Below are 13,985 nucleotides of genomic sequence, written 5' to 3'. Positions count from 1 at the left end.
CAAAATTCTATGAAATTACCAGTTTAACCCTCTAATTAAAACATAACATGAATAAGAAATATGAGGCAGAAATGTAATTTCACACAACCAAATTTTGTTTTTTTTTTTTTAATCTCACTTAAATGTAATCCTAACATATTTCTAATTAAAAATAAAAAAACCAAAAAATAAAAAATAAAAATAAAAACTTCCCGGTCCCATATTTTCTCTCGGACTTTGTATGTACCCATATGCTAGTAATACTTAATTTAATACCGAGCAGCGTTTTAAGGACACTAAAAGGTCTATTGAGGTAAGCAACCTCGTCCATTCATGCTTGTCGAGTCCCAATAATGAACCTTATCCGAAACTCCGCTCATCTCGTTTCCCGATTATTTCCCGATATATCAGCGACAGAAAAACTGTCACTTCCCTTCATTAAACTCCGCTAATTTAGTGTCCCGAAACTCGAGAGCGACAGTACGAATTTACGGAAATTAAAGGCGTGGTGTTGGAATGGACGTGAGTACTGAGTATTCAACTAAGTTTTATGTTTTGATTTCGAATCCGTGACACCCCACGCACGTTGATAAGTTCAGAAACTACGCAAATAACCACAAGCACTTATCGATAGGCAACTGTACTTATCAGTGATAGGTCAGTAGAATGGGAAAGACTCCTGCATCGAACACAGCGAGACTTCTATAAATCTCTCTCTCTCTCTCTCTTCTCTCTCTCTCTCTCTCTCTCTCTGTGCAGTCTTTAAAACCCTAGAAATCCTCGAAGCGTGAGAGGCAAAATCGTCAGAAACATCGATGATTTCTGGGATCTTGAGTTTTATCTGAACTCAGGTTCGAAGCGGATCGAGTGTGTAATTTTAACGTTAATCTGTGTCTGTTTGTGTAGTGAAGGTTGAAAGGTCTGGTTTTTGTTCGGGAAAACAGAGGAATCTTTGGGGTCTGAGAGTTTGAGGATCGAAAAATGTCGTCTTTGAGCAGAGAATTGGTGTTTCTGATACTCCAATTTCTGGAGGAGGAGAAGTTCAACGAGTCCGTACACAGGTAAGCTGAAACCTTTCCCAAAATCCTATGTATACTTTCACAATTGTACACGTGTGCACGTGTGTGTGTACGGATTCACACATGCATGTACGGAAACACGTACGTTTGAGCGTGGTTTTGGATTTATGTGCTGGTTGTAAGATTTTGGTTGTTTGAAGTTTATGTCGTTAATTTTAATTTTTTATGGAAGTTGTTCGTGTTTGCTTACCCGGCCGTGGTAATCCCGGTTTAGTGGTTAAAGATGGAGATTTCAGTCCCCCGTACGGGATCAATTGAGGTTCTTACATGCATCATTGGCGTAAATTTTGAGAGATGGGATGATATGCATGTGTAAAGTCCCTTCTTTCGGTTTTTTATTGCGTTGTTTTGGTGCAAATTGCGCTGAAAATGGGGGGAGAGAGGGGTACAATTTACTTAATTTTAGGAAAATAGTAGCATTTAAGCTTAGTTGGTTAGTGAGGATTACTGGATTAGAGTCAAGGCGTCATCCGTCTCTATCTGAAATCTGAATTCATTGAATGATGAATGAGGTTGTAGTGTGAGAGAAATTGAGAAAGTAAAGAAAATATGGAAGATGAAGCTACGAATATACGGAAAACAATAATGATAGAGAAATTCATCTAAGTTGGTTTAGTAAGCTTGGTCAAGCAACCGTTTGGTTTAAATTGCGATTTAGTTTGGTAAATAATGATCACAAGATGCAACGGAAACAAACAATAACGATAGTAGAAAACGAAGGCAAGATTCACAACACTTGTTTGACAAAAATTTCAAGATGATTTCCATGTGTGTAACTGATTTTCCGCTAAAGATCTCGTATCGACATTTATTTTCTTACTTACTCTCCAAAATTGGTCTACTTTGATGTTTGTAAATTTCATTGAAAAAGTTGACAACCTTATGTTGTAGGCTTGAGAAAGAATCCGGATTCTTTTTCAACATGAAGTACTTTGAAGAGAAAATTCAGGCCGGAGAATGGGACGAAGTGGAGAAGTACTTATCAGGATTTACAAAAGTTGATGACAACAGATACTCTATGAAGATATTCTTCGAAATAAGGAAGCAGAAATATCTCGAAGCACTTGATCGGTAATCCTTAAGTCTACTTCTGTTGTTAGGCTTTCTTCGCCTAATGAAAAAAATTATCGGCTTGACTATATTCTTTTTTTCTGTTGTGTAGGCAAGACAAGCCGAAGGCTGTTGAAATCTTAGTTAGCGATTTGAGAGTGTTCTCCACCTTTAATGAAGAACTTTTCAAAGAAATCACGCAGCTTCTAACTCTTGGAAATTTCAGGTAATTCCTTGCATATATTGGGGGTATTGATATTTAGCAAAGGTTTTATGTTGATTAATGCTTCCTTCTATGATCTCGTTAACTGATGACGAAAAGTTGGAAAAAAAGGGTGAGCAAGTTACATTGCGTACTGGGGGTCAAATCTCCTTGATATTGGTTGATCTGTTCACTAAATTTCTTACTTACAAAAAAGTATTGCATTACTTGGAACCCGAGAGAACAAACCAATTGCCCAACCAAGATCAGTTAAAGCCTGCCTTGTTAATGTCGGTTTTTATTACAACAAAGCCAAAGCGGCATATATAAGGGAGATGCAATGTGTAATCTTGACAATTGAGATCTAGATTTAGGGTGGCAAGAGCGTAGCCAATTGGTTGTCGGACCTGTTCGATAATGATCTAAGTTCAAATTCCTCAGCCATATGTCGTAAATTTAGCAGAAAAAATGAAAGAAAATGCACGGCTGTATGGGATTGCTTGTTTTTCTTTGATACTCTAGAACTCCTTTGTTTGTGGTGCATGTATGTAACTAATCTCTTTCTTTGGAAATAACTACCAGGGAAAATGAACAGCTTTCCAAGTACGGTGACACGAAAACAGCTCGCAGCATTATGTTGATAGAGCTTAAGAAACTTATAGAAGCAAATCCCCTCTTTCGCGAAAAGCTTGTTTTTCCCGCTCTGAAGACATCAAGACTGCGGACTCTAATCAACCAAAGGTGAGACCGCAAGAGCGATATTCTTGGATGAAAAAAACTGGGTTTCCCCCTTCTCTTTCCTCTCATAGGTGTTACAAACAGTAGTTTTGTGGTGCAAAGTGCAATGATGTTTGATTTAAAATCCAATATTTGACTATTTTCTTATTTTTTTTTAAATTTTGATGTAGAGATTTTTGTGTGGCCTTTATGAACGACGATTGAATGACTCAAGCTGGTTTTATTTTGAAATTGTGCGCAATCAGCAATCAATAACATTTGTGTTTTTTTCATGTTTTCTTTCTCTTCTTTCCAAAGGGAAAGAAAATCATAAGCTAGTAGAGGCCCTTTGTGCTTTTTTTGGGTCGTATAGCAGTCTGGGATCCTGGTAAGGGTTCGAAGGGCTAATGTTCTTTTAAAATTGTCATATTGTAAAGTTGTCGATGGTTCGGGTTATTGTGCTAAGCTGATATTTGTCTGATCTGACACTTTCATGTAGTTTGAACTGGCAGCACCAGTTATGCAAAAATCCAAGACCAAATCCGGACATCAAAACTTTATTCACTGATCACACATGTACACCTTCAAATGGCCCTCATACTTCTACTCCTACACCTGTTACTCTTCCTGTTGCCGCGGTTGTAAAACCCACTGCTTATCCTTCACTCGGAGCTCATACTGTATGATATTATACATCTCATAAGCATTGATCTTTTTTTTCTTGGCCTTCTTGATTATACTTTAGGAATATAAAAGTGTGGACTAATAATTATCTTCTTTGTATAGCCCTTTTCGGTCGGTGCAGCTGCTGCGAATGCTAATGCTTTAGCAGGTTGGATGGTCAATTCCTCAGTCTCTTCATCTGTGCAAGCAGCCGTTGTTAATGCATCATCCATGCCCGTTCCACAGAACCAAGGTAAGAACTTGACTTGGATTTTTTTTTTTTTTTTTTTTTAAGTATAATTTCTCTCTTGTTTTCTTTTGGGAAAACAAGAGAACTAGAAGGAAAAGGATATATGTGTGATGTTGATGTTCTCTACAACTTTATTCGAGTTCTGTGTTGCAAATATTGTGGAATGAACTTAGGATAAATTTTCAAATTTCACTTCAGTGGGTAGTCAAATTGAAAACTCTTAGCAGTGCTAGGTATAATATTACTTGATGGGTTCTACTGTTATTCAATTGATATCATCATCGAATGAATTCATCTTTTTCAGTACGAATTTCCTTTCTGCAGATTTACTCATTTCCTAGCATATATATGTCGTAACAATCGATTTTTGAATTTAAGGCGTTGCAATCTTGAAACATCCAAGAACACCTCCACCAGCCCCAAGTATGGTTGATTATCAGACTGCTGATCATGAATTTATGAAACGATTGCGACCTGTTCAATCTATTGAGGAGGTAATCTAGACAATATTCTGTTTTGTATCTAATTTTGGAATATTTGGAATTGCCTTTTTTTTCTTCTTTTTTTTCTGTGTGCAATAATCTTGTCGCTGATTTACATATAGGTTGCATATCCAACGTCTAGACAGCAAAGTTCTTGGTCACTGGATGATATACCCAGAACAGTGGCTTTTACCTTGCATCAAGGATCTACTGTCACAAGCATGGACTTTCACCCGTCTCTCCATACGTTGTTGTTAGGTGTGACATTTTGCCATCTTGTTTGGCCTTTAAACTTTGAGTAGCATTATTAATAAGGTCCCATTTAATACGTTGCATCGCCCCTGGGCTGTCCCCATTCTCTTCTGAGTCCTCTGTACCGTATGCCTCGCAGTTGGTTCTAGTAATGGTGACATTACTCTTTGGGAACTTATGTCGCGGGAGAGGTTGGTTTCAAAGCCGTTCAAGATATGGGATATGACAGCATGTTCACTGCAATTTGAGGTCATCTTTAAGTTATGTTCTTTTTTTCTTGTCAAAATTTTGCTTGGTATGATATTTGTATCGTCTGGTGTTAAATAAAGTAATTTTACGGAAGTATATATAGTGTTTTGGGGATTTGAAATGCAGTTATAGTAACGGTTAAGTTTTAATGCAGGCCACAATTGCAAAAGACACACCCATATCTGTCAGCCGTGTTACATGGAGTCCAGATGGGAGTTTCGTGGGTATGTACATTTCGAAGATTGAAGATGTTTCTTGAATTTTTGTTTTGTGTATCTTATTGTTTTTCTTGCCGCAGGGGTTGCATTTACCAAACATTTGATGCACTTGTATGCTTATACTGCACCTAATGATCTACGCCAACATTTGGAGGTGTGATCATTTTACAATATATATATATTTTTTTTTAAATTGATCAAGAAGGTTAAATTTGTAACAGCTGCTGAAATTGCATCCCTTATTTTTCACAGGTTGATGCCCATATCGGTGCTGTGAACGACTTAGCTTTTGCTCATCCAAATAAACAACTGTGTGTTGTGACCTGTGGAGACGACAAGATAATAAAGGTAGAATTAGAATTCTCATTGTCAGATTCGTTTTGTGTACAAAGTTTCCCCTTTATCTAAATTAAGTGAAACAGGTATGGGATTTAACTGGACGAAAGCTATATAACTTTGAAGGTCATGTTGCTCCCGTCTATTCGATCTGTCCTCATTACAAGGAGAGCATTCAGGTATGTTTGCAAAACAGCGAATGCCTTCGTGTGCTTAATCAGTTTCTTTCTAGTTTTTGGGAAGCAAATGTTTTCGATTAAGCTAGCTTAAATTCGCATGGTTTTGCTGATTTACCGAATTTTTAGAATTTTGAAGCAACTATTTGGGAATTATAGAACATATTTTTTCTGGATTTTGCTCATCTGAAACAACTAATTACTTTGATTTATTGGTTGAGGGGATCTTTTTGAAACTTATTTTGAAGCGTATGGTCTACTACCCTGCTACCTTGTCTTCTGTTCATTACCACGTGCAGTAATTGGTGTACGCTTGAATTTTCAGTTCATATTTTCAACTGCTACTGATGGGAAAATAAAGGCCTGGCTGTATGACAACATGGGTTCAAGAGTTGACTATGATGCTCCTGGCCAGTCGTGTACCACAATGCTTTACAGTGCAGATGGAAGTCGGTATGTAAAATTTTAAAAGATGGACCCTATGTAAGAGTTATGACGTCAAGTTGAAATGTCGTATCAAAACTTATGTAAGTTCCATTGTGTCCAATTATCTTTCAGATTGTTCTCTTGTGGAACAAGTAAAGAGGGAGACTCGTATCTAGTTGAATGGAATGAAAGTGAAGGAGCAATAAAGAGAACATATTCTGGACTCAGAAAGAAATCAGCAGGCATTGTGCAGTTCGACACAACACGGAATCATTTTTTGGCTGTGGGCGAAGATAGCCAGATCAAGTTTTGGGATATGGACAATAACAATGTTATGACTAGCACAGACGCCGAGGGTGGAATTCCGGTCAGTATGTTGTTGTAATTCTAGTTTATCGCTTATACTCCCCTAGTTGTCGAATGAAGGCATGATGTTATCATATTATATGTTTCAGAGCCTCCCTCGCTTGAGATTCAACAAGGAAGGAAATCTTCTTGCTGTCACAACTGCAGACAATGGATTCAAAATACTTGTAAATGCTGCTGGGGTTAAATCTTTGAAAGCTATCGAGTCCACCGCTTATTTTGAAGGATTAAGGCCTCCCTTTGAATCTACTGCTATCAAGGTTTCGATCATTTATTTAGGCTTCTCTTTGTGAATTCGTTACCAAGTTTTTCATTATTTACAACTTTGAGAACCCTTTTATTTGTCTCAGGCATCCGGCTCGGCCTCTGTTACAAATGCTAATGCGGTCAATTGTAAACTGGAAAGGAACTCTCCTGCTAGGTCTACTCCAATTATTGTACGTCAGTCGATTTTTTGTAAATATCTTCTTTTTCTTTTAAATTTTTTTTTTCTAAAGTGGCGTTGCGTTTATTTGATTACTTTGGCTCTCTCTCAAGCTTGGAGTTGATCACCTCAGTAGAAGTTTTGACAAACCCAGAAGCGTAGAGGATGCAGTGGATAAACCTAAACCCTGGCTGTTGACTGAAATTCAGGATCCTATACAGTGCCGGCAAGTTACCATGCCTGACACAACCGATACTTCTAGCAAGGTCTGTTATGTTATGTACTTCAAGCTCATGATATTCTATCGAGATATTTTCTGCTACGAAATCAATCCTTAAACCAATGCATTTAAATTTAGGTCGTCCGACTCCTATATACAAATTCGGGTGCTGGCATATTGGCACTTGGGTCAAATGGTGTGCAGAAGCTGTGGAAGTGGGTCCGTAATGAACAAAATCCAAGTGGAAAGGTAACACCTAACCTAGAAAAAGTTCGATCATCTGTTTTTTCTCGTAAATGCAATCTTCTGAAGTATGTGTGTTTAAAGGCCACAGCCAGTGTTGCTCCGCTGCATTGGCAACCAAACAGTGGTCTTCTTATGGCCAACGATGTCTCAGGCGTCAACCTTGAAGAAGCAATTCCATGCATAGCGCTCTCAAAGAATGACTCTTATGTAACGTCAGCTTGCGGCGGAAAGGTCTCGTTATTCAACATGATGACATTCAAGGTAAATCTGTACGTGTATGTCTAGCTAATTTTCTGAAAATTGGGTTTCTTTTTTTATTGTTCTTCGTGTTGTTTGAATTGTAGGTGATGACAACATTCATGGCACCTCCTCCTGCTTCCACTTTCCTAGCATTCCATCCTCAGGATAATAACATCCTGGCCATCGGAATGGAAGATTCTACCATCCACATTTACAATGTTCGAGTTGATGAGGTAATTGCTTCCATTTTTACGTATTGGTCGTATTCTTTTTCTCGCCTCAAAGATTTGTATTTCGTATGTGGCATTGCTAAAGACCTACATGATTTATCTGTTGATTTTAGGTAAAATCAAAATTGAAGGGTCACCAAAAGCGGATAACTGGTTTAGCTTTCTCAACCAATCTTAATATACTCGTTTCGTCCGGTGCTGATGCTCAAGTAAGTAAAAATCTTGGCTCTTTTGTTCTTGTTTACCACGTTCATATTAACCGCGGAGAATTTTTGTTATGCAAACTGTTATAAATGTCAGATTCGAAATGAAAAATACTGAAGCGGACATGTGCAACAAGTACACGCTGTGTATCATTTTAATCTACCATTGCCAAATGAATTGGTTTCTTATTTGCCGACTTTGATAAAAGGCCGATCGACCCATTTCCATGCTTGATGGTCTTGTCTTTTCCAAATTTAAAGTATACTTTTACCTACAACGTGCAGCTCTGTGTGTGGAGCATTGATACATGGGAGAAGAGGAAGTCGGTTGCAATTCATATGGTTTCTGCAAAGGCAACTGTTGGTGAGACTCGAGTGCAGTTCCATTCCGATCAAATTCGTTTGCTGGTGGTTCACGAGACACAACTAGCAATATATGATGCCTCGAAGATGGATCGCATACGACAGGTAGAAAGTTAGCTCGAATGTTTTGACATAAACAAGGGCAGATAACAGATTTGCTCACTGTGAATTTGTCCTTCCATTTCAGTGGCTTCCACAAGATGCACTTCCTGCGCCAATATCTCATGCAGCATACTCCTGCAACAGCCAACTAATATATGCTGCCTTTTATGACGGTAACATTGGGGTGTTTGATGCCGATAGCCTAAGACTGAGATGCCGTATTGCTCCATCAGCGTACTTACCCCAAGCGGTCTTGAACGGGTAAGCTGTCGAAAACTCACCACGAACTTTCAAGGTTATTATTTTTTCTTAAACTCGTCGTCATTAATTAATCGTGAGGTGCTCTACGTTGTAGAAGCCAAGCCATGTACCCGCTTGTCGTTGCAGTACATCCACAAGAACCAACCCAGTTTGCTGTTGGGTTGGGTGATGGTTCTGTTAAAGTTATTGAACCCAAAGAATCAGAAGGGAAGTGGGGTTCGTCTCCGCCTTTCGATAACGGAATACCTAATGGAAGAACATCGTCGTCTACCACCAGCAACCACGCGCTCGATCAAATGCAAAGACGAGAGTAGTTTCGAGTTCTTGGCACAAGTCCTCGGCTGTAATTTACTTGCATAGAACTCAAAGACATTTTGTGTAGCATTTAGGTGTAGGCAGCTAGTCAGCTCGATTTAGGCCAAAGAAAGATGATCCGATGTGTATTTATGTGATGTTTGTTTATTAAGATGTTATCAGATTCGGTCGTGATTAGAAGTTTTGATTACCTCATTTAGAATTTAAAATATCTCTGCTGTATGAAACAACGGGGCTAAACGTTCAACAAAGAGAAACTACAGTAAAACATCATGATGTCTAGAGATTCCAACAGCGTCTGACACTAGGAGATGTCGTCAAGAGCCAAGAGCTTGATCAAAATAAACTAGACTAAGAGAATGCAACAAACTCAAGTTAGTCAGTTCATCGATCACAAAATTTGTCTCACAATAAACTTGATGGAAATCACAATTCCAATCTCTGTCTAGCAACTCACGACAAGCCTGTACCAATTCACCAAGAGAATGGTCATCACTCACCTTAATAGAATTATATTTCACCAAAAGACGCAAAATCCTTTATTTCAAGCAAGCTGCAAGCTGAATAATACACCCCAAATTTCCGCAAAAAGAATTTCCCTATGCCCAAGGTTAACACAAAACCCATTTTAAAAACATCAAAACACGACAAGCCTGTACCAATTCACCAAGAGAATGGTCATCACTCACCTTAATAGAATTATATTTCACCAAAAGACGCAAAATCCTTTATTTCAAGCAAGCTGCAAGCTGAATAATACACCCCAAATTTCCGCAAAAAGAATTTCCCTATGCCCAAGGTTAACACAAAACCCATTTTAAAAACATCAAAACAATATTTTTTTTTTTTAAGTACATCGATATTTTTACAGTAAGGGAGAGAAGCCACACAATAAGTAGTCTAATTTGATATCAAATTCGTCATTCACGAGATTCGAACCTAAGACTTTTCACTTTCAAATAAAGAGGAATACTACAAGATCGTAACAGCACATCAGAACAAGATTTAAAACCAAAAGTTGATACACATGAGATATTTGCAAATTATCATAAATACGACACTCCGTTTTAAACCTGGCGAGGACAATTCGTATTGCAACACAAAAACGCACCGTCCAACTCCCCAACGGCAACTATATTTCCTTCATTCGCTGTGATTTTAGGGTTAGGGTTTATCTGTCCCTCTCTCTCTGCCCCCCAAATCCAGAGCTTCGTCCACTTCAATCTCTACGCCTTCCAGCGATGGCGAACCGCACGGACCCGTCGGCGAAGAACATAAGGGGAACGAACCCCCAGAATCTGGTGGAAAAGATCGTACGGACGAAGATATACCAGAACACGTACTGGAAGGAGCAGTGCTTCGGGTTGACTGCCGAAACCCTAGTCGACAAAGCCATGGAGCTCGACCACATCGGCGGCACCTTCGGGGGAAACCGCAAGCCCACGCCTTTCATGTGCCTCGTGATGAAGATGCTTCAGATCCAGCCGGAGAAGGAGATCGTCATCGAGTTCATCAAAAACGACGATTACAAGTGCGTTTCACTGTCTCATTAATTAATTGCTCATTAGAATTGTTGTAATTTTGTTTGGATGGGCTTATATGATTGGCAATGTGCATGTTCTAGTAGCTGGGAGAGTTAGAGTTAAAGGGGGCTGGGAATTTGGAATTTGTGGTCTTTTTATGATAAACCCAATTTCGACATTGTTTTCTTTTGGATGCAGATATCAACCTACCGGTTTTTGTTTGATTAGTATAATATCAGATAAAATTAACTGAAATCGGATAAGTTTGGTGGTTTGGGTTGATTAGATTGTAGTATGAAAGGAATAACCTTAGTTTTTTTATGTAAAAGATGAAGGAGAGATATAATATTCTCTGTTGTGTTAGGTGAAGGTAAATAAAGAAGGCGGGAAGTAATCGGGTCTTCTAGTTTTTATGGTATAAAAAGAAAGTTTTTCTTTGTGAATTTTGGTTTAGGAAGGTTTAAACAGAAAGGGTTTAGATAACAGTGCAAGTTCGTGTATTATGGTGGAGATTGTTTTTGTAGTGTTATGTCTGAAGCAGTAGCCTTTATGATTCTTAATGCTGAATATATTTATTTTTCAAGTTTCATGTGGGCGTGGAACATTTTAAGTTCTTCTCGTTAATGTGATTTAACGTTATTTATTTGGGTTTAGGTACGTTCGGATACTTGGTGCATTTTATTTGCGGCTTACGGGAACTGATACTGATGCATACCAGTACCTAGAGCCTTTGTACAATGACTATCGGAAGTTGAGGAGGAAACTGCCTGATGGGAGTAAGATACATGATCTATCTCTGAAAATTTCATTGATTACTTATTCATGACTGGTCTATGCTACCATACTTATTATGGAATATTTATGAGCATGCTAACACAAGTATGGCTAATCTCTTGCTGTATCAGATTTTACCTTGACGCATGTGGATGAGGTTATTGATGAACTTCTCACAAAAGATTACTCATGTGACATTGCAATGCCACGAATTAAAAAAAGGTTTGTTTATTGGAACAATTTTTCAAGTTGATTTTATCATGGTGGTCTCTTTCGTTTCCTGTTTTTTAGCTGTAGACTAATCAAACAATTTTTCAAGTTGACTTTGAACTTTAGGTTTGTATATGTGATTCCTTTTTATATATACAGATGGACTCTCGAAGCAACTGGTTCATTGGAACTCAGGAAAAGTGCTTTGGAGGAGGACTTTGAGGAGGAGGAAGAGAAAGAGGAGAATGATCAAGTTGATGTAATGGATGAAGATGTCCATGATAGGGATTATTATCGTGGTCGAAGCCCTGCCAGGGAAAGAGATAGGGATAGAAGACGCGACAGTCACAGATACAGGTTCGTTTTCCTGTTTGTGGTTTCTGAGAATGTTAGATTTATTGATATCTTTAAGTATGTTACATTCGTTAGGTTCTTATTCTTTGTGCTATTATATGTGAATGGAGATGGTTTTAGGATTTTTTTGCTTTTAACCCATATGGGGTAAAGTGAAGTTTTGGTGAAAATAGAACACAAGAAGTAAGAGGTGAGGCATAAGAAAACACTTAAAAGAGGTTGAAACTGATTTTATATTTGTTTCGTAAATGAGAGTCAAAACTGATTTTATGTTTGTGAGAATTATTAGACTTGTTTTACCTCATGAGTTTATTATTTATGAAGTGGAAGCTGTTGCCTGACTATAAAAATACAGTCTAGTACATTCATATGTAATTGAGGTTTCTACCATGGCATTTTAGGCCGTAGGTGTAATATGATGGCTTCCTATAGTGATATCAGTGATCCTGCCAGGTTTCTCTGCACTGACAGTGTGCAGTGAGAAGTATGATGGATCATACATTTTGCTTGCAGGATAAATGTGGTTTCCTGGTCTGCTATTTCTTTTTCCTTATTTGGCATTAGAGTATAATTTACTGTGTTATAGCTGTGATTTGATGGCGATTCAGGCGTAAAATTTTGAGAATCATAAGTTCTTTCAGAATTATTTCCATGACGTGGTTATTTGAAAGCCATGGTTGCTCATTTTTGGCACCTGTGTTTAATTTCATTTTAGTGCTGTCCTTTCATTTGTAATTGCTTTTTCTGCTATCCTTTCCCTTGTTAAAGGATTGGAGCTGTCATTTTTAAGCTAACACTGTCATTTCTGTTTCTTTCTCCCCCCCCTTAAAATAGGGACCGAGATTATGACAGAGATTATGAAAGGGATAGAGATTATGACAGGGATCGTGGACGTGAAAGAGAGAGGGACAGAGACAGGGATAGGGATCGAGACCATTATCGGCTAAGAGACGAAAAGGATTATGGTCGTGATAGGGATAGGGACAGGGATAGGGATTGGGACAGGCGAGGGAGGGATCGTGGCAGGAGGAGGAGCCATTCAAGGAGCAGAAGTCGTAGTAGAGATCGTGATGGTGTGGATAGAGATCGCAGGAGACATGCCCGCAGCATTAGTCCCAGGAGACCTGATCGTGAGGAACCGAAGAAGAAGAAAGAAAAGAAGAAGGAGAAGAAGGATGATGGCACAGACCATCCGGATCCAGAGATTGCCGAAGCAAACAGACTCCGAGCATCTCTTGGGTTGAAACCCCTGAAGTAGTGATAATCCTGGTGACTAGTTCACGTCAATGTGTCTGAACTGTCTTTTTACAACGTAAGACTTTCTGCTGTCCGTGCTTTCAGTATCTGTTGTACATCCATTAATTAGCACCAAAGTTCGTATAGAGAGATTGATTTAACGATTAATACATGCCTTGTTCGAGTTATCTTTTCCGAGAATCAACTGCTCTCATGATGAGAAGAACAGACATGCAACCGGGAATCTAGGGTGGCGGTATTTCAAGCCTATCGCACTCCGATCATGTGATTGGTTTGGGATTCTGCCACCTTGGCATCCTGGTTGCATGTACGTCGAAAACTAAAGAAATATGGTAAATTCAACCATCTAACAAAAATACAAGGAATTTAAAAGAAAGTATTCACAAACAGAATATCATGGTATGATCTCAGCTACCAAATGCCATCTTGATCGTACTCGAGAGTTTCTGATAAACTCAGTGGCTTGCACTTGCCTCCCATTAGAATCCTCCTCTTGCACAACTCCTCCCCTTCTCTTTCACCTTGCTTCGAATTATCTTCCTCATCAAACTCCCTTCTTAACATTTTCCCCAGGTACCTTCCCGTTCTCGACGTCCAGCCATCAGTTACCATTAACTTCGATGGATCCCCATTCAAGTTGCCGGAACTTCCATGTTCCCCAACCACTCTGTCACTCTTGGTTTCACTTTTCGTCAAGTTTCCGCCATCTGGTGACTTGATCCTCATGCTGCTGAACGCATTGACAAACACCGAACGGATTTTCATTGTCAGAAGCTTTCCGGGCATCTTCCTTGTTTTCTCCGTCTTCGTTTTCGTGC

General features: G+C 38.8%; 2 protein-coding genes and 1 long non-coding RNA gene across 4 annotated transcripts; all 3 read left to right on the top strand.

The window, feature by feature from the left end:
- Positions 1 to 697: 697 nt before the first annotated feature.
- On the top strand, positions 698 to 9,258 carry LOC126593196 (topless-related protein 3-like). 2 transcript variants are annotated; one of them, XM_050259127.1, is made up of 25 exons: positions 698 to 1,040; positions 1,950 to 2,129; positions 2,221 to 2,334; positions 2,893 to 3,051; positions 3,527 to 3,707; positions 3,814 to 3,943; positions 4,319 to 4,434; positions 4,545 to 4,680; positions 4,814 to 4,923; positions 5,078 to 5,147; positions 5,222 to 5,295; positions 5,394 to 5,489; positions 5,564 to 5,656; positions 5,979 to 6,106; positions 6,212 to 6,446; positions 6,535 to 6,705; positions 6,796 to 6,882; positions 6,983 to 7,135; positions 7,228 to 7,338; positions 7,417 to 7,596; positions 7,680 to 7,808; positions 7,919 to 8,014; positions 8,294 to 8,476; positions 8,559 to 8,734; positions 8,829 to 9,258. In XM_050259127.1, the coding sequence occupies exons 1-25, from the start codon at positions 961 to 963 to the stop codon at positions 9,046 to 9,048; spliced, it is 3,408 nt and encodes a 1,135-aa protein (XP_050115084.1). In that variant the 5' UTR covers positions 698 to 960; the 3' UTR covers positions 9,049 to 9,258. The 2 variants fall into 2 exon arrangements, with proteins under 2 accessions (XP_050115084.1, XP_050115083.1); XM_050259126.1 differs by having other exon boundaries at positions 4,814 to 4,935.
- LOC126593197 (uncharacterized) lies at positions 3,956 to 4,240 on the top strand. The gene is made up of 2 exons (XR_007612892.1): positions 3,956 to 4,141; positions 4,174 to 4,240. It is a non-coding gene; the product is annotated as an uncharacterized LOC126593197 (long non-coding RNA).
- Positions 9,259 to 10,161: 903 nt separating the features above from the next.
- LOC126594196 (pre-mRNA-splicing factor 38-like) lies at positions 10,162 to 13,334 on the top strand. The gene is made up of 5 exons (XM_050260415.1): positions 10,162 to 10,580; positions 11,227 to 11,348; positions 11,478 to 11,568; positions 11,716 to 11,913; positions 12,745 to 13,334. Exons 1-5 carry the CDS (start codon positions 10,291 to 10,293, stop codon positions 13,166 to 13,168), a joined length of 1,125 nt encoding a protein of 374 aa, XP_050116372.1. The 5' UTR covers positions 10,162 to 10,290; the 3' UTR covers positions 13,169 to 13,334.
- The last annotated feature ends 651 nt before the right edge of the window (positions 13,335 to 13,985 follow it).

This window comes from Malus sylvestris, chromosome 12, assembly GCF_916048215.2.
Source record: "Malus sylvestris chromosome 12, drMalSylv7.2, whole genome shotgun sequence".
NCBI classification, from domain to species: Eukaryota; Viridiplantae; Streptophyta; class Magnoliopsida; order Rosales; family Rosaceae; genus Malus; species Malus sylvestris.
The sequence above is the reverse complement of the archived record's forward strand: the minus strand, read 5'-3'. Positions and strand labels throughout refer to the sequence as shown.